Consider the following 19,495-nt stretch of genomic DNA (forward strand, 5'->3'; position numbering starts at 1 on the left):
TGTACGTCTTCAAGCAGTTGCAATGTTTTAACCTTAAGCTACATATCAAAAGAAATCGATGAATACAATGAAATTCATCTTTAAATCTTCGTCTCGACCACGAGCTAAACGAACAGAAAAGTTAAACAAACCGCGAACACTTATTGGCTATGCTCGTTAAACGCGAAACGCATAGTAGCGACGATCAGGCAAGCGCATCCAAACTGCCTACCCATGAATGAGTGTTTTTTATACTGAAAAAACAGTTTCGCATAATCCTTGTTCGACCTGAATCCCCGGAACGCCTGGTGACTTAAAAATCGCCGCGAATGTGCTTCCTATTTATTTCTTTTTTTGCCATCTTTGCGTAAAAGATCTTTCAAACGACGACTTAACCGAATAGAATTGTGCATTTCGTCGTTTTGTGCTAGTGTGATTCTTTGTTGGCCTATATTTACGCTGGGCATTCAAAAACAGTTCCGGACTTCTACCCTTCTTCTGCCTATTTGTTTGTTTCGGCCGCATCGTCGTAGAACAGCTAGGCGTTAGGTAAACGTTCTGGCCACTCGACGCCCAGTTACGCCTGTAACATCATTGCGGGCGAACTCCTCTGGACCCTCAACAAGTTGGGAATGGCTAATTCCATCTGAAGTTTGACTTTTGCTTGGATATGTTGAAGGAGACCAATTGGCGGTTCGGGGTTGTATCATTTTTATCACTGTCCGATATGCGAACATGCAAACGTTTTCTGGGTTATTTTGTTCTGCGATATATAATTGCTGTCGTAGAGTGTACTAGCGTTTATCGAGGTCACCTGTTATTATTACCGTAACACTTAAGTTGTATTGCCATATTACTTTTTCCCCGTCTTTATTGATTTTTTAGTTTTATAGAATTTCTACATATCGTGAAAAGCTACTAATGTAATGTTTTTTATTATAAATAAATGGAAACATTATCCATTTAACATCTAATTTGCTGGATGTCATGCTGACAACATACGATTTATTATTTTTCAATAACGAAAGCATCCAATGAATAGTACAATATGAAAGACAAAGAATAATCAGTCAAGGCCACTTTACCCGGACGGAATTTTCCCTAAATTATTTTTGATGTGCGCAGGATATGGAGATTGTTTGATATCTCATGTTAGCTCAAGTTATTTTTAAAAAAAGCATCTAGATTTAATATGTAATTCTTAAGTACAATATAGAAACATATATTGATAGTATCAACGAAAATCTCTAGAAAAATAGATATTATTATCTATTCGCCAAAGCTCAGCGTTTTTTTGTCTGAAAGCACTTTCCAACAACAATGCGTATTCTAATGTTTCTTTTGATTTTCAGCGGGCCTAATGGATAATCAGAAGGTGTGGGTCGCACATCCAGACGAAGGCTATGTCATGGGTCATGTGGTTGACATTACCGCTGACAAAATTTCGGTTCGAGTTGGCAGCATGATTTTGAAAGCGTTATACGCTCAGGTTCACTATGCAGAAAGCGACCCGAACAAGGATGTCGACGACAACTGCGCAATGGTTTACCTTAACGAAGCGACACTCTTCAACAACGTACGGGTCCGTTACAAACAGAACAAGATCTACACATATGTGGCAAACATACTGATCGCAGTGAATCCCTATTTTGAAATACCGAACCTTTACACCAAGGAGACAATTCGTTCCTACAAAGGAAAGTCGCTAGGGGCTTTACCACCACACGTATTTGCGGTGGCCGATAAAGCCTTCAGGGATATGAAAGTTGCCAAATGCTCTCAGGCGATCATCGTATCGGGCGAATCAGGTGCTGGAAAGACCGAATCAACAAAATACATTCTACGGTACCTGTGCGAGGGCAGCTTGGCTGGTCCTATCGAGCAAAAAATCCTTGAGGCTAATCCTATTCTCGAGGCATTTGGGAATGCTAAAACCATTCGAAATAACAATTCGTCGAGGTTCGGAAAATTCATCGAGATTCACTTCGGTAATGAGTACAGTGTCGTTGGCGGGTACATTTCGCATTATCTACTAGAGAAGTCAAGAATCGTAAGTCAGGCAACAGATGAACGGAATTACCACATCTTCTATCAGCTGCTAGCTGGCGCTGACGAGGACCTAAGGCAGAACCTTGGACTCACCAATCCAGACAACTACAACTACCTTCAAGGTGGTCTTACCAGGTATTTCGTAGGGAAGAATAATATCGATTCAGACAGAATGTCGCAGGATCACCACAAACGGGGACCCCTCAAAGACCCCGTTCTCGATGACAGTGAGGACTTTAAAAGGTTGGACAAGTCTCTTGAGCTAATTGGCTTAGATAAGCAACAACGCTATTATGTGTACGGAGTTGTGGCGTCTGTTCTGCACCTCGGCAACGTGCAGTTTGAGGAAAACCCCGACGACAAAAAGGGGGGAAGCAAACTAAAGGATAAGGCGAGTGAGATTAGCTTGAAGTATGCTGCCACCTTAATTGGCGTTGATCCTGATGAACTGCGGATGTCTTTGCTCTCTCGACTAATTACGTCGAAGGGTGGGGTTAAGGGCACTGTTTATATGGTGCCGCTTAAAGCGCATGAAGCCAATAGCGCTCGTGATGCGTTGGCTAAAGCACTTTATTCAAAGCTATTTGACTTCATCGTGAGTACCATCAATCAAAGTATTCCTTTTAGACAAAGCGCATATTACATTGGAGTGCTAGATATTGCTGGTTTTGAATATTTCCAGTCTAACAGCTTTGAGCAATTTTGTATTAACTATTGTAATGAGAAGTTACAACAATTTTTCAATTACCGAATTCTCAATGAAGAGCAAAATCTGTACGAAAAAGAAGGCTTGGGCGTAAAACGCATTTCGTACACTGATAATGCTGATTGTATCGAACTCCTCGAAGCGAAAAACACTGGAATATTTGAACTGCTCGACGAAGAGAGCAACCTGCCAACAGGCACAGCTGTACACTTCACCTCGCAGGTGCACACACTGCACCGTAAACACTTTCGCATTAGCATTCCTCGCAAATCGAAACTTAAGGCGTATCGTGAGCTCCGCGATGAAGAAGGGTTTCTTATACACCATTTTGCCGGGGCAGTATGCTACCAAACGGAAAAGTTCCTAGAGAAAAACAATGACGCACTGCACGATTCGCTTGAGGCAATCGTTCTGGACTCGAACAATGCGTTTGTTAAAGCCCTCTTTGGAGCTCATGGGTCATCTGGCAAAGGCAAACTGCGATTTGTGTCTGTCGGGGCAAAGTTTCGAAAGCAGCTTGTAGAACTGATGAATAAGCTACAGTCAACCGGAACTCACTTTGTGCGGTGCATCAAACCAAACAACAAAATGGAATCCAAAACTTTTGAAGGCCCACAAGTTCTTAGTCAGTTGGGATGCTCAGGAATGACCTCAGTGCTGGAACTTATGCAAATGGGTTTTCCCTCACGTGTTCCATTTAAGGAGCTTTATGAAAAATATAAAAGTTTTCTGCCAAAGGAGCTCGCTTCGTTGGATCCGAGATTGTTCTGTAAGACTCTGTTTAAAGCGCTAGGACTTCGTGATGCAGATTTCAAGTTTGGTTTGACGAAAATTTTCTTCCGATCTGGTAAATTCGCAGAGTTCGACGAAATCATGAAGTCCGATCCAGCCAGTTTGGCCGATCTTATCTCGAAAGTGAGGAAATGGCTGGTTATTTCTCGACTGAAAAAAGCGCAGTGGTGCGCGCTAGCTGTCGTTAAGCTGCACAAAAAGATCAAGTACCGTCAAGAGAATCTTGTAGTTATTCAAAAAGCTGTTAGGGGCTACCTAGCTCGCAAGCAGTACGGTGGGCGTATTCAAGGCCTCAAAAAACTGAAAGTTATTCTTAAACAACTGTTAGATATGAGAAAAGCAACTGCGTCGAACATCGTTTCTCAAATTTACGAGTTCAACGTGCTTGAAGAGCAGGCGAAAACGCTTACCCGTCAAATCAAAACGGGCGAAATGGTGGATAGAATCAAGATTGAAAATCTTTGTGGACATCTCTCAGCAGCCTTAGGTGAGCTGGCAAAAAAAGTGAAGTGTGCCATCATAGAAGAACAGGTTCGCGAATCTCAACGTCGTAAGGAAGAAGAGGAACGTAAGAAGGAAGAGATCAAGAAACAAAAGGTGAGCTTATGCAGCTAGGCCAATCAACAAGTCTACGCGAACATTTCGCTAGCATGTTTTTTTAATTTTGCCTGGCAAAACTAGGTGGAGATGCTGACTCTCGGCTTACTTAGAAAATCTAGTGAAGTTTTCTAAGAAGCTAACTGTAATATTTCCTTAGAAAAATGTCGATCCCTGAGTCTATCAAGAGGAATGTTTTTTAAGGAGTTGAAAATGTTTATTTTGAGAACGTGTGAGCTCTCTTAGCCCTCACTTTGTGCATGTCCGCTTTTTGATTCACATTATAAGCAAATCTTTGACCGGCTTTATCGACCTTACCTGTTGAGGATGAGGGAATCCATTCCTTGGTCCGCGGAAGAGACCTGTTCGCTGAAGTTTTCTTTCGACATGATAATTCTGTTTTTTCAATAGGCTGAAATTGAACGACGCCGGCGTGAGGAAGAGGCGTATGCTCAAGCGGAGGCCTCAAGGGTGGCGGCCGCCAAAGCCGACCGCGAAATCCAGGAGGAAAGAGTCCAAGAACTGCAAAGGAAGCTCGAGCAGGAACGAAGAGATCGTGAATTGGCTATGCGACTTGCTCAAGAGAGTAACTCCATTGTCGAAGATCAGAGTCCGCCTTCTAGCATAGGATCCACGGGAAAAGGTGGGTGACGCTGTTATTTGGAACATAACACGTTTATCAACGAATATGAAATAAAAGTGCTAAATTTATTTCCGACTCCGAACTTGCTATTTGTTACATACTAAGGGGACCAAACTAGTAAATCTAGTTCTTTGTGTATGACCACGGACTTGCCTGCAACCTGTACTCAAATGAACGGTAGCCAAAAAGATAGTCGGACGTGAACATTAGGCTAGATTCTACGTAGAGCCTTAATTTGTAGCATATAGCGATAACAGCTTATCTCGCTAATACTTTATAACAGAAACAGCGCCGACTGGCAAATATGACTTATCCAAATGGAAGTATTCGGAACTGCGTGACGTCATCAATACCTCCTGCGATCTTGAGTTGCTCGTAGCCTGTCGTGAAGAGTTTTATCGCCGTCTGAAGGTCTACCATGCGTGGAAAAGTCGTTACACTAAGAAAGGTTCTGAAGCCGCAGAGGATGAAGCTTACAGACTGCCGACTGTTGAACCTTCGGGCTTCTCCTGCCAACCAGAATCCGGTAAAACTGTTCTTTTTTTATATTTAACTACCATTTAAACCAAATTATCCAAAGAAGTCGGCTAGGTACAAATTTAGCAAAATTAATGAACAAGTATAAGTTCACCGTAGATTGACAGTTTATTATTTTACCGCTCATTTTTTTTATCATTTCATTTTTATTTTTAATGCCTTTAGCTATTAGTACCATGTGAACAAGTCCTTGGAATCATCCGTTTGGTATTTACTACGTTTTAATAATTGTTTTTCGTAAGTATCCATACATGAAGTTTATATAGGTACGAAGATTAACTTTCAAGTCGAAAGATCCAAAGCAACACGCATCCTCAAGAGATACGTAAAAAATGTCTGACAGCATCTATAAAGTGTATTTAAATTTTTTCTATTGTGTTTGTGGCGTAAGATAATAGGGTCCTACTATGACCCACTGCGATGCACAGACCCAATAAAGCCTGACTAAAAACACCTCCTTTATATATCCTTAGGGCCACCACGTCAGAGATATTTCAAGATCCCTTTTAAACGGGATGGCTCTTCTGGAGCCTCCGGAATATGGCTTGCGCATTTCGACGGTCAGTTCATCGCCCGCCAGATCGAAGTGTCGCCTCGCAAGCCTGCGCTATTACTTCTAGCCGGCCGAGATGACATGCAGATGTGCGAACTCAAGCTCGAAGAGACCGGGCTAGCTCGGAGGAAAGGAGCGGAAATCCTTGAGGTAACTGCTACTGATGGATATCGTCGGACCCACAAGCAGTTTCTGACTATATTCGGGCACAGTGTAGAGCAGTTATTCAACCTAACCCAGCGAAAGGGTCATATAGATGTAACATGAAATGGTTGTTTTTGCTTATTTTATTACGTTTTCTTTCTGCTTGTATAGTTGACATCTATTCAAAACTACGTTCTTAACAATTTTTTTTTTGTATTAGATACGCTTTTTTTTTAATTGCAAAGGTGGCGTTACTGAATTAGCATACCTTGGCTTAAACATACGCCTAGAGAAATACTCATGCGTTAGTTGGTAATAAATACACTTTTACGCGGTATTGTATTACTTAAGTTTGAACTAAAAACCGGGTGGCACCTTATGGCCCAACTAGTCACCCTCATAGGGCAAGAAAGTGATCTTCCCCATTTGTGGTTTATGTTCGTATTTTTGCAGGAGGAATTCAACAAGGAATGGTCCGCACTGGGAGGTCAATTACCCTATCTGCCACCTTCAAGCCGTGGTGCCAGTATTAAAACATGAAGATGAAACTGGTGTCTGGGAAAACCTTCTGCGGCGATTTCTGCTAGGAGATATTGGCAAAACCAAGGGAATACCAGTAGCAGTAGGCAAATTACGAACAAGATTATGCGAGCGTACGATTATAACTGGAAAGACACCAAAAAGACAACCAACAGGATTAATCCCTAAATAGCAGTATTTAAAGGGGTTAGTTGAGAAAATGGTTAGCTATTACACACGTTTAATAATTTTAATAAATACGCAAATGACGACAAACAAACGAATAAAAACAAAACTATCTTCGTTAGGCACCTAATGCGAGAATACAAAATTATAAAGAATAACATTAAGAACATCAATAAACTGCAATTCCAAAAAAAGCATCGAAAATGTGTATTGCATTGTGAGTATATTAGTTAACTGTGTTTTTGATGTAGAATTGGCCTAAATAATCGTATTCGTCTAAAAGACCACACTACAAATATAAATACATCAGAGAATGCATCGGCTTCGGCACACTCCGATTTTACCCAGGTTCGATCACTAATTTTCAGGTATATTTTACACAGGAATACCAGATACGTATTTTCCCAGCAAAACGGTACGATAGCTGATAGTTGCAAACAAAGGCAGTTCGTACAACCCCGGCCCCAAACCAATAATACTGGGGTTCGTCACAATTGATAACTCAGGACAACCGAAACAGGCTTATTGCTCGTACCCCCATATAATTTGCGTGCGAAACAAGGCTCAAGCCATCGCAAGAGAGTGATCTTTCATTCAGCGGGTGAGGGTCTTTTCTAGACGAAAGAATGCCGCACAAATTCGACTGTGACTTTAAAGCCAAGTAATCTCCATATATGTCCATATATGGAGATTACTTGGCTTTGGAGAAAAACCTCACAAGCCTGGCATGTATTTTTCCGTATCTGCATTTAGGCCGCTGTACCAATTGTCCGTCAGCAAGCGTAGGCCTGAGCCAGGGATGTAGCTCAAACGGCAGAGCGTTCGCTCAACATACGAAAAGTACGGGGATTAGTGAAGGTTGCTCAAAAACTTCATTATCACGAATCGCACCCAAAAAAAAAAGAAAAATATATTCACATTCTTGACTTATGGTCGTCCACAGCACTAAACAAATCCAGCGTAACCGTATGACATCACTTTATTCAGTTTGGCTAATGCTACTCTCCCGTATGCTCAGAAATTCCATTCACCTCTGCGATTTCCGGTATAGTATTGAATCAGGCTTGAATCGACGTAGGAAATGATCCATAAATTCTATTGCATAATTTCCATGACATTAATGTTATATATCCGCGCTTGGCTCTTACGTTCCCTATTCGATCATACTTACTGCTCTCAGATCTGATCTATACTGGCGTAAGAGCTAAAACTCGTAGATCGTTACTCATATTTTCAACGATTTGAAGCTGAAGACAATGAAGGTTGTTTAAGCCAACATTTAACCTCTTCCTCTTTATTCTTACTAAACCAGTACATATATTCATGTTTATTCAGCTGCATATGCAACCATCTTAATAAAACCATTCAATTAGTGATAGTAATAATCAATTCATATGGAATAAACATCTGATCTGTGGTGTTTTTCCACGCGATCCAAGTAGCCGATCACCGATCGTTGTTCTAATGAGTTAACTCCTGGTTGTAAACAACATAGATTTCCATTCCTTTTCATATCGACGAGATCCGTCAATATGGGTATATACATATCTGTCCGTTAACATGCGTATGAATAACAGATGTTGCTTAGGTTTAAATAAGGACGAAACTACACTGATATGAAATGGTTTCCTGTAATATTCGTCCATTTTGAGAAGAGGGTTGCGAACTTCTAAACATCGATTGGTTTTCTACGGTACAGTACCTGTGTACCCAGCACGCAGAGACCAGCCGACCCGGTCTTCAATTAACTAAGCTTTTGTGTGTGTATGTGTATATTTTGTGTAGTCTGTCCATATTATATAGATGAAAGTATATGCACGCGATAATTTCTGTAGGGTCTCTGCTCCTCTATAACTACTTCCATAGTAGAATGTCCTACAACGTGCATAGAGAGTTCAGCTATCATTGATACTAACGGTTCAGTGCAGCAGTTTCTGCCCGGAAAATTTTTATTTTATTTGGTAAGCTTCTCTCTTGTTTATGCTTTCTTTATGTCCACCTGATTTCGGTCGATCTGCGAAAGCTATCCTTTCAACGCAGCCGCATTTCAGTCATCTGGCGTATGTTCGAGCACACTGGAGGCTTGTCCCTGAACGAAACATCTTTCTCTTGCTGTACGTATTTTCTAGCTATCGAAAATGATTGTTGGTGGCCTGACTACTATTGCGTATGGGGTTGTTTACAAAGCTGGTTTAAGAAGTCACAAGGGTGCAGCGCGGCCAATAACGGCGCAGGCGACCCGTGCGCCAGCATTTCCAGTGCTTGAGGACAACTCATGTCCACCCTTTCCGAGATCGTCAGGATCGGCGTGCACCTATACGATAGCAAACCGATAGATTGAGGGAAAACAAAAGAATTTTCGACTTTAAACGTATTGCTAATGTGAATCTTCATGGAAAAATTGCGTATTAGTTTAGCTACTACGTGTCATAAGCAATTGATTGTGAGAATAAGCATATTCTCAGTATAATAATATACCCATATATATATATATATATATATATATATATATAGTATTCCTTATTTTCAGCGTACTAACGGTATCATACGCATAAGTGTTCAGAGAGCGCAAGTAATGATCATAATAGAATGCTTTTTAGACCGCGAAATCAGTAAAGGGATACTAACAACGAGTGAGCGTCCGATGATATTGTGCTCATTATCGAGGGCGATTAGCTTGTCGGTAAAATTAACAAGAGCCCTACCGTTGGCATCAGCCACCACATTACCTAGATCACCGACGTGACGCTCCTCGTCGGACGGACCTGTCATTTATGAAATACAGAAAAGTAATTAAGAAACAATATCGTTAAAATTGTTGACGGTATTATCTGCACTTATTGCAAGTTGCCAACACAAATTAATATAAGTAATGTCACGTGCTCCACTCTAAGACTTGGGGATTGCAGGAACATTCGATCAGCATGAATCGTTAGTAGTAACTAAGATGCTAACGAACTTATGAAAATACGTTTCGTTTTTTGATAATGCACTATGACATATATTTCCAAATATGAGTGAAAAAACTAATGTTTGTTTCAAATTCATAGCAGAATGTCACCAGGCTGGCTTGGTTCTCTTTTTCGCACAGGTACCTAACGTGCAGTATAGCTACTTCCAAATCCCATAATTCATTTTAATAAGAACTATTCTATCACCACAAAAGGCCCCTTGGTACCTCCGTGAGTCTTTTTGGTCGGATTGAAGTGAGGTCCGGCGGATGTGCAACCATTCGTGTTGTCTCCAAACTCGTGAACGTGGAAACCATGTTGACCGGGAGTTAGCCCATTGATCTCGCCAGTCACTTTTACGGATTCACCCTGCAATGGTCGCATCGAAAGCGAATCTTAGATTAACGCTTAGTTTTTTAAGTATCGGATATTAACATAATATTGACAGAAGCACGTATAGTAAGAGCTAATAGTGTGCGATGCAATATTAGATTGTTTTAACTGGTCACTTCAGGACGAAGTTATCGCAAAGATGAAAATGTGAAGCTCTGCAATCAACAGAAGTTAAGATGGGCGCATAAACACTGATGGCTTGTGGTAGTGCAAATTTCCATAAAAAATAACTCGCAAATTTTAATATTTCGTTCATGATGGTCGGATTTTTATCCTGGTTCGCGATCGACGATAAAATGACGTATTCGTTGTATTCGCATATCGTTGCCGTTTCGTAATCGCTTATACGACGTCCGGTAAACCGTGCCTTCTTTTCTAACTTCCTTTGCTTTCTCTCTTAAACTTTATTAACTTCCGTGAGTAAATTTTGTTTTAAATATAATTAACACGTTGATATTCAAGCATGAGCATAATAAAGCAATAAGCAATTGATTAACATGCAAAATATTCGTGTAAGATGATTGCTTATCTTGTTTGCTACTCAGTTGACTAGCGATAGATGGCTAGTGATAAGCGAATGCCAAAATATTGTCTCTTACCATGCAACAGCCTTTCCCATATCTACTTTAATTCGCACAAATATTGCATACGAACATAACGAAGTAACGCCACCGAGGAAATTACTAAATGACGACTTTCATCGCTTCAGAATCGAATATATTTATACTTGCTCTCAATATTAATTTTATCCAACAACGACACACCGTTGTTACGCACTTTGATTACTCTTAATCAAACTCAGTACATCGTACTTGCCCGCAAAGTCTATATTTACCTAACCTGCCAAGTCACATCCCACGCTAACAGATAATAACACTTGACAACTCAACTATCCGCTGTTGCTAAGGCAAATAACGCCAAGACCATATTATTGGTTGCATATCACGCGGTATCTTGTCGCCTACGAGTAATCCCAAGGCCGTTCTTTCATTCTGGCTTACTTCGCATAGTAAAATCTCAGCCAAACAACGCCATCTATGATGGCGTTCGAATTCGATTCCTCCAACTTTTTGGTAAGTAACAGCAGGAAGGATGGTATTTAATACAATCATAGGATTCTAAAAACAATTTTCGTTATCATATTGTAACACAAGTGAAGTTGATCTAGAGCCTTTTAGATCAATTCTCCCGGCGTATGACCTAAAAATGACCTGCTCCGATGGATATAATACAGATAGTATTCTATTTAATCAAAGCAAAAAGAAATTTAGTCATGTAAATATAGGCTTACATGACTTACATAACACTTTATTCTTTATTTCCTTGCTATTGATTAACAGGTAATTAAGCGACGCATTAGTAAAGAAAGAGTCATGTCTGTAGATGAATCGCGCCATCGTGACTAAGCATTCCTTCCGAAGTCATTGTCGAAATGTGGCAGAGTTGGGGGTCAGCGCAGAAGCACACGTCAGGTCACAGTTAGTATAGAGCGGCTATCTGCTTTGTATAGAGAGAATATGTGGAACCACATAACCTTATGCAGCGCGACATAATAGACTAAGCATATAAACATAACTGTTCTAAAAAGGTTTCGCGCGTTAGCTATCAAAGTAAGCGAATAACCGTTTGTATATCAAACAAGGCAATCATGAAGCGGCAGGATCTCTGCGAATCGATTCGAGCGGGTCAACGAATATGGCATCATCGCCGCCATCGCGGCCGCCTACCATTGACAAACGAAATACGCCAAGCACCGCGTACATTCGACTGCTAACTGACGATTAGCTTGTTAATTACTAACGTCGTTGATTCGCGTATTTTAATTATCTAGGAGAGCTTTTGCATCTAGAAAGTCCTTTTTTTGCTCACTTCATAAGCGTGAGCACTACTGACGACCAATCATAATGTTCATAAAACAGGAAGAATCGAAAGTGTTTAAAGCCTACCTCTTGCGTGAACCAAATGACACCAGTAACAGGCTCAGCCTTGAGAACGGCGACAGCACGCTTTGCCATTGCGATGTTATCAGCCGCCGTTGGAGCGACGAAATGAAGTAGGGCAAACAGTTTGCGGCCGGTTAGTGAGAGCACAGCGTCCGACAGTGCAGAGAATAAGAGCAGAACAACTAGTCGACTGCCGTGATGGACGGGACAATCCTTATTGGCGGGCATGTGTCCGCTGTCCTCAGCCAAAACAATCCCAATTTTCAGCCTGGTACATGGTAAATTCGGCAGGCTGTAACATGTTTTATCAGACCCCAACCACCGACCGACCTACTGGATGATTCTGCGTAAGATTTTTGAAGAAATTAGAAGAAAATATGCCTGCTCAGGAAAAATAATTAATTTTTCTTGTGGACGAACAGCGACCGACAGCGCGCTAAAGCGATGTTTTGAACCGGACTCTCGATGAGTGGTTTCGAGTGCCGAAAGAGCTCGACCTTGCGATCAATCAGCCGAACTATCGTCTGTCTGTGTTCTCCTAGTAGAGGAGAGCAGGAATTAACAGAAATAGTAGCAGCAGTAGCCGTAACGTAAAGATTGCGGCGTTAGCCGTACAAGTCGTTTTGCGCTGAGTGTTCGAACAGGAAGAAAAGAGATTCAAGTGTTTGCCAGTGCACCGAATACAGTCAGCCAGCAGTTATCTGCCACAATGAATTCAGCTATCCTCAGATGCATCTCTCCTGCTGTGCGGGTGAGTTATACAGGGTCAATTCGCCTGACTTTGTCTGCCAGTCAGACAGGCAAAGTCAGGTAAGATGGAAACATTCGTTTATTAAATACATTGATCGGGGTGACCCCCAATGGCCTGTCGCGCACCCCACTATCGCGCGAGATGCGTTTCCAGCAAGAGACGAAGGAACGGCAAACAATGATTACTGGTAGTTACGTGTATCACGTTGTTGTAAATGCATTGAAATAAGCCTGCGAGAAGCATGTGCGAGTCTTTAGATTATATGTAATTTTGTTATTTGAATATGTTTTTATGTATTTGGCTACAGAGTTTTTTAGAGGTTAGGCTGCGGTCATTGTCTGCAAATCCACAGACCCTCAGTCATCAGTTTTGACTTGCAATGTGTAAGGTAAAATAGTCGAAGAGTATATTCATGGTATCAATTATCTTAATGCCATGTGGTTTCTTAAGCGGCCATTTCTCAGTGCAGGTGGACAACCATGTAATATTTTTGCTATGAAGAGTTAATTTCAAAATTAGCGGTGTCTTTGATGGTGTGCGTTGCAAAATTACGTACCTGAATACGAACATTCGCGCTAGGGTGTCCGTTTTGCCTTTGAAAATGCCGTTTTCTTTCCTTAGTTTTAGAAAAATCAAAAGTTAAATTGACCAGTCACATTGACACGTAAAATACTCTGATCATTACCAAAAAATTTGTCTATCAGCACATCTACACTGATTATTTGAGTATACGCTTAATAATCTATAAATTGAAAGTATGCTTAGTTCTTCGTAATCCCTGTAGACGATAAATTTTTTCGATCAATTTTTTAATGGAAAATTTGGTGAGTAAGCAAAATATTTGTTTTTGTAGACAAAAATGATTTAAAGTGGTCACAATTCTGTTTCTGTGATTCACTTAAAACGTTTTGATGGTGAGGCTATTTTAATAATATGCTGATTATACAGGCTGATCTAGTATAGGTAGAAAGTCAGCGCATTGCCCAATTTCTGTGCCTATGTAAATTTGGTACATTAGGGTTATTAAGAATTCCAAAAAATGTCCCTCGTACTTTTTACTATTTTTTCGAGCATTATTATATTTAAATAAAATATTTAAGTAGGTACTTAAATGATTTGATTATATGGAAATATATTTTCTCGTTGTCATCGCCATTGTCAACTTATACCTTGATTGTTCACTGCGTGTTCCGCAACGCAGTATTTAAGATATTCCGATTTCTAAAACATGTATACACTTTGGTTTTTAACACACAGATTTGGTTTTTTTGCAGCGGATAGCTATCACCACTCTCTCGAACCGTGGATACGCTGCTGCTCTCGGTAAATGGCTGCAAATTATTCTGCTAAATATTTAAATGTACTAGAGAACACATTTAAAGTAAAGAAAGCATTTAATACGACGGACAATTATAACTATAATTGTTATTTGACAAGACAAGCTGCAAAATAAAATAAATATAAATAGGAAATAAACTAACAATACCCAGTCTGGACGTAAACTCATGTTTGAAAAGATTGTCTGGAAAGTTTAATGTATTAGATTTGATTTCATGTGTCGTTCGCCATTGAACTCCGGTTGAGAAGATCACGACCTGGTAGTAATTGGTTCAGGTCCGGGTGGGTACGTCGCTGCTGTCAAGGCTGCACAGCTCGGCCTAAAAACAGCATGTGTCGAAAAAAACGTCACCCTCGGGGGAACCTGCCTCAATGTTGGCTGCATCCCCTCGAAGGCAAGTTACTTGCTCAAACAGTCGACACTGTCGCTTTGTGAATATTCTCATCGTGAATTTTCAAACGCCGTCAAGTACTTAATAATACTATTCTCATGCTCACAAGCACAACAATGCTGGTTATATGTGTAAACACTTAATTTCTGGTTTTGTTTATAATAGTGTGAAAAAGTTAGCGTGGGTATTATTACCTGCGGAAGGCATCGACGCTGAGGGTTTTCAGCTTTTACAACAAAAAATGTAATGCGTCATTTAGGCTCTACTACACAACTCGCATCTGTACCATGAAGCCTTGCACCAGTTTGCTGCGCGAGGAATCGAGTGCGACAATGTGCGACTCAACCTCAAAAATCTAATGGATCAGAAAAACAAGGCTGTGGCGGCCCTAACTGGCGGAATTGTTCATCTTTTCAAACAAAATAAGGTAAAGTCATTATGATGCTAGTGTAGTGTTTGACCGAACTCTCAGCAAATACAACTTTGCTACGTTACCTACTATGTGCACTATTCTAAACATATCATTGGAAATATAAATTAGGTGAAGATCATAATATTTTTAGCTTATTACTACTTCTTAGGTGAGCTTGATTTTTATTAATGATACATGTTATATTTGAAGTAACTAGTGCCGATCTTTACCTGTACACGAATCGAATATCTTTCGCAGGTTTCTCGGTTCGAAGGACACGGGAAAATCACTAGCCCAAACGAAGTCACCGTTCTTAAGGCGGATGGATCAACAGAAACAATAAAAACTAAGAACATTTTGATCGCAACGGGATCCGAGGTTACACCATTCCCGGGCATCGAGATTGACGAAGAAACCATTGTGTCATCAACGGGAGCGCTCTCTCTCAGCAAAGTAAGTAGTTTTGCTTTTGACCTCTGTATTACCTAATATATATTTCCTATTGCCTATACATGATTCTACCAGAAACATTATAGATTTGCAGTTTAATTAGTTGTCATTTTCAATGAAATGGTGTATATTTGCTCTACTTTCGTCAATTCATTGGTGATGGTTTCATTCATTATGTCGAAATTAATGAAGCCTTTTGAAGGAGCATAAACTGTTTTTTAGATCAGTACGAGTGCGTTCGCAAAAACAAAAAAAATCAAGAGTTACTCTAAATTACCCTATTCGATGGTGACATTTTAGGTCCCTGAGAAGCTGGTGGTAATTGGCGCCGGAGTAATTGGTTTAGAATTGGGGTCGGTATGGTTAAGATTGGGATCCGAGGTAACCGCCGTCGAGTTCCTTGGGAGTATAGGTGGAGTTGGAATTGATGGAGAGATTTCTAAAAACTTCCAGCGAATCCTCGCCAAACAAGGAATGAAATTCAAGCTTGACACAAAGGTAACTCCGACAATAACATCATTTCTGTGTCACTTGCGATCTGCTGCAATCTCTGTGGTGTCAGCCTCTGCGGTGCAGATAGTTTGTAACACATTTCAATTTATGTTTTCACAGGTAATGGGAGCTCAGAAAAGTGGAGGCAATATTACCGTTCAGCTGCAGTCAGCGAAAGATTCAACGAAAAGTGAAGAGATTCAGTGCGATACTCTTCTCGTGTGCGTCGGCAGAAGGCCATATACTGAAAACCTTGGCCTTGAAGAGCTCGGAATTAAAAAAGACCAGAAAGGAAGAATCGAAGTGAACAAGTCTTTCCAAACGACCATTCCGAATATCTATGCTATCGGTGATTGCATCCCGGGCCCAATGCTTGCTCACAAGGTGTGTTTTAGGCTGAACCCATAAATAACTTCCTTCAAAACGATACTCAAGTGTTGCTGGAGATATCGAAAGTACACGTCAGTAAAGTATCGTTATTTTAGGTTTTTGTTTTATTGCAATTATTTCCAGTAAGTATCTTCAGAAAAAATGTACGCTAAATTCTGTTTACTACGACACTCAACAAAATAGAATTTAGTTCCTTTAGAATTTAGCTCCTTACGCTCTGTGCATGACTGCACTTATTTTCACTTTGCCGTTGCGTTTCGTGACTCTTTGCGTGATCCCTTCCGACTACAGGCGGAGGATGAAGGCATTATCTGCGTAGAGAACATTGCTTCGGGTATCAAGCCACATATCGACTATGATTGCGTGCCGAGCGTAATTTACACACACCCCGAGGTCGCTTGGGTGGGAAAGACTGAAGAGCAAGTGAAGTCGGAAGGCATTACTTATAAGGTTGGCAAATTTCCACTCCTGGCTAATTCGCGCGCCAAGACCAACGGTGAAACTGACGGTCTGGTAAAGATTATCGCTGACAAGAAGACCGACCGAATTCTTGGAGCTCATATGATTGGATGGGTGAGTTTAAAACAATAGCAATATTAAAATAGTCCATTAAGCTGATGTCGTGTATTTTGAGTTTTGTTGTATAATAGTTATCGAAACACAATTGTTTTTTTTATATATAATATATATATATATATATATATATATATAAATAATAAGTTTTCTTACTACAGCTTTTCTTCAATTGTATATTGTTCCTAAGTGCATTGCTATTTCTACAATGTTTTTCAAAACAGTAAGTTCGGATATTTGGTTGTATATACTCAAATCTTTCGGTCTAATTATATTTGATTTTTCAGGGTGCTGGGGAGATCATCAATGAAGCTGCACTAGGCCTCGAGTACGGAGCGTCGTGCGAAGATATAGCTCGCGTTTGCCATGCTCACCCAACGGTTTCAGAGGCCTTCCGAGAAGCCAATCTCGCTGCATATGCTGGCAAGGCCATCAACTTCTAAGCTAAAAGGAAAAGCAATCGGCTTTGTCTTCCCCTTTAACGGCACGCAGGCCTGTCACAGAAACTACAGATTCCAGAACGGCAGACACCATCTCGCAGCAAACAAATGTATCAACCTTAAATCATTATTCTATCCCCGAAGACCAAAGAGTCAAATTATTAGCTGTAAAATCCTTCTGATACTTAATGATAATATAATAAGCATAAATGTAATATTGAGTGAGTTTAATTTAATTAGAAGTCTAAGCAATCGATGTGATTATCGTCATACGAACGCGGTGTATTTGAATGGCAAGTGACCTAACGGAATTGTCGTAAGTATTTAGGCTCTCTCGGTCTGAGATGGTACAGGTATGTTTGTTGAATAGGAGAAATGGGAGTAACATCCGATTTGAAAACACATAAATGGAAAGCCAGCGAACCATTGCGTCATAAAATGAAGGCCGGCTAGTGAGATAGTATGATTACAGGAAAACAAATGCAGTGTCATTTGTGCATGTTGATAGAATAGACAGGTGAGCTGAAGATTTTTTTCTCGCTACACATGAAATACCAGGTTTTGACAGGCTAGATCATGGTACGCACTAATGAGTGTTAGGTGCTTGTTATTTCTGCAGCAACAAGGAAAAAATGACGGGTTACGCTTGGTAGAAGTCTGTCGCAATCATACTCATTGCCCCCGGTGTTATAATTCATATAATGATTACTATTTTTACTATACTGTGCTATAATATAACGAGTTAGATAGCGATTAGCTAGCGATTTTGCAAACATTCTGATAAATTCTGCAAACATTTTACTATTAGAGGCAAACAAAAGGCATAAAATTTACACTGCCACTCTGGTTCATCGGAACGAAGCCTTAAGTGTTCGCGTGTCCCTTCTAAATCGGTTAACAGTGCAAAAAGGACATATTGAAGCAGTGATATAATAACAAAAAAACGAGATAGCGAGTACGAATGATTTCGACGGACGAAATGATGTTTCAACCAACAACAATACATAAATGAATAAACCTGAAAAATGTAAATAACTTAGTGTGGGAAAAGGACGGATTGAATAAATTGAATTAATGTTGCTTTATTAATGTTATCCTCATATTCTTATAATTTTCGATAACCTTCATAATGAAACATTAATCATTTCAGCTAGTAAGTTTCTGACAATTATCCTACCGGCGACGATGTCTACTATGACTATTATTCTCCATTTCTTGTGAGATCTACAAAATTCTAGCATAAACATATGGGTTGAATAAAAAAGTGGGTCAGATAGAAAAGTAGGTCCTGAAACAAAGAAACGGGCAGTAAAAAATCAGCCCAATCTTAGTCTATGACGATTTTGCTCAACAATGGGTTAGCTATTTTATTCATGAGCTAAATAACTCAGATTATAGATAATGTTATTTTAAGCACGCCTATCATCTAGAATGTTGACGAATAATTCGGCATAGCCTCTTTAGTGGGTTTCCGTGATAGCTTACTGGGTAATCCTAAGGATGCGTTATGGTGTAGGTTCGCACCCGGGCATAGACGTTCTTCGTTTCGTGCTGCAAGCCATCCGTCTTATGGAATGCCTAACGGCGATATCGGACGTAAAACTTAGAACATAGAGAGTGGGTTGCCGTAGAGCTGCAACGTGTGCAAAATTGTCACTTCGGTACGTTTTCTTAATTCATTTAAGGAAAGTTTCAAAGACTAGAATTTTCTAGATGAGGGTGTGTACTAACTTACTTGATTTAAGCCATTACACGTATTTCTTCTGCTATTTTTAAATTTGCTTAAGATTATACGAAGCATGGTATAATCGACAAGCTTGCAATGAGTTTTCATAAAAACAGGAAAAGCCTTATTAAAAGAAACGTACCTATGTGCGCTTCGAAGTGCGAAGCGTATATAGGTCTGTTTCTTTTATGCTGAACATTGGAATTGAAGAATATTGGAAGCATATATATGCTTCCAATGTTCTTCTATATACTGATTTGATATCTATGAATTATAATACTTCATACGTATGTTTCATCATTAGCTTTGGGAAACATTCGATTACCTTCTGTTCGGAGGTAGTGAAGGATGGTATGAGAACACCACGTGTGTTCTATTTCAGGTTACGCAGATCTAATCTAAGATTTAATTGAAGATGTTGAGTCATTCCGTGTGCAGCGATCCATAAATTCAGCAAACATGCAACGATGTACATCAGAAAGTAAATGGCAATTGTCTATTTTCTCACAAGTGGTTACGAATAATATCTGGTGCATTAA

At 40.1% G+C, this 19,495-nt stretch overlaps 3 protein-coding genes and 1 long non-coding RNA gene across 4 annotated transcripts in view; 2 read left to right on the top strand and 2 right to left on the bottom strand.

Moving 5' to 3' along the window:
- Window positions 1-6,902, top strand: part of jar (Myosin heavy chain 95F jaguar) — a 29,686-nt gene extending 22,784 nt beyond the window's left edge. The window contains exons 2-6 of the mRNA XM_022829988.2: window positions 1,332-4,123; window positions 4,535-4,766; window positions 5,050-5,292; window positions 5,777-6,006; window positions 6,454-6,902. Coding sequence (XP_022685723.1) covers window positions 1,332-4,123; window positions 4,535-4,766; window positions 5,050-5,292; window positions 5,777-6,006; window positions 6,454-6,540 — 3,584 coding nt within the window. The 3' untranslated portion in view covers window positions 6,541-6,902. The remainder of the gene's footprint in view (window positions 1-1,331; window positions 4,124-4,534; window positions 4,767-5,049; window positions 5,293-5,776; window positions 6,007-6,453) is intronic.
- Window positions 6,903-7,968: 1,066 nt separating this feature from the next.
- Window positions 7,969-12,160, bottom strand: Sod1 (Superoxide dismutase 1). The gene is made up of 4 exons (XM_022829990.2): window positions 11,996-12,160; window positions 9,884-10,025; window positions 9,334-9,470; window positions 7,969-9,019 (listed from the first exon to the last, which is right to left on the bottom strand). Exons 1-4 carry the CDS (start codon window positions 12,062-12,064, stop codon window positions 8,906-8,908), a joined length of 462 nt encoding a protein of 153 aa, XP_022685725.2. The 5' UTR covers window positions 12,065-12,160; the 3' UTR covers window positions 7,969-8,905.
- Window positions 12,161-12,468: 308 nt separating this feature from the next.
- Window positions 12,469-18,324, top strand: LOC111258600 (dihydrolipoyl dehydrogenase, mitochondrial). The gene is made up of 9 exons (XM_022829989.2): window positions 12,469-12,743; window positions 14,018-14,066; window positions 14,331-14,476; window positions 14,733-14,900; window positions 15,144-15,338; window positions 15,636-15,833; window positions 15,948-16,211; window positions 16,509-16,790; window positions 17,078-18,324. The coding sequence occupies exons 1-9, from the start codon at window positions 12,702-12,704 to the stop codon at window positions 17,231-17,233; spliced, it is 1,500 nt and encodes a 499-aa protein (XP_022685724.1). The 5' UTR covers window positions 12,469-12,701; the 3' UTR covers window positions 17,234-18,324.
- On the bottom strand, window positions 18,293-19,340 carry LOC147753753 (uncharacterized). Its single transcript, XR_015310207.1, has 2 exons — window positions 19,282-19,340; window positions 18,293-18,863 (listed from the first exon to the last, which is right to left on the bottom strand). It is a non-coding gene; the product is annotated as an uncharacterized LOC147753753 (long non-coding RNA).
- Between the last annotated feature and the right edge of the window lie 155 nt (window positions 19,341-19,495).

The sequence above is a fragment of the Varroa jacobsoni genome, unplaced genomic scaffold (genome assembly GCF_002532875.2).
Source record: "Varroa jacobsoni isolate VJ856 unplaced genomic scaffold, vjacob_1.0 scaffold_252, whole genome shotgun sequence".
In the NCBI taxonomy this organism is placed as follows: Eukaryota; Metazoa; Arthropoda; class Arachnida; order Mesostigmata; family Varroidae; genus Varroa; species Varroa jacobsoni.

Excerpts from the sequence above, each read along its gene's own strand:
- LOC111258600 (XM_022829989.2), top strand. The coding sequence starts at position 12,702 with ATGAATTCAGCTATCCTCAGATGCATCTCTCCTGCTGTGCGG. Across the intron at positions 12,744-14,017 it reads GCATCTCTCCTGCTGTGCGG|CGGATAGCTATCACCACTCT; the intron begins GTGAGTTATACA and ends GTTTTTTTGCAG. Across the intron at positions 14,477-14,732 it reads TTGGCTGCATCCCCTCGAAG|GCTCTACTACACAACTCGCA; the intron begins GCAAGTTACTTG and ends TGCGTCATTTAG.
- Sod1 (XM_022829990.2), bottom strand. The coding sequence starts at position 12,064 with ATGGCAAAGCGTGCTGTCGCCGTTCTCAAGGCTGAGCCTGTTACTGGT. Across the intron at positions 10,026-11,995 it reads TCATTTGGTTCACGCAAGAG|GGTGAATCCGTAAAAGTGAC; the intron begins GTAGGCTTTAAA and ends CGACCATTGCAG. Across the intron at positions 9,020-9,333 it reads TCATCGGACGCTCACTCGTT|GTGCACGCCGATCCTGACGA; the intron begins GTTAGTATCCCT and ends GCTATCGTATAG.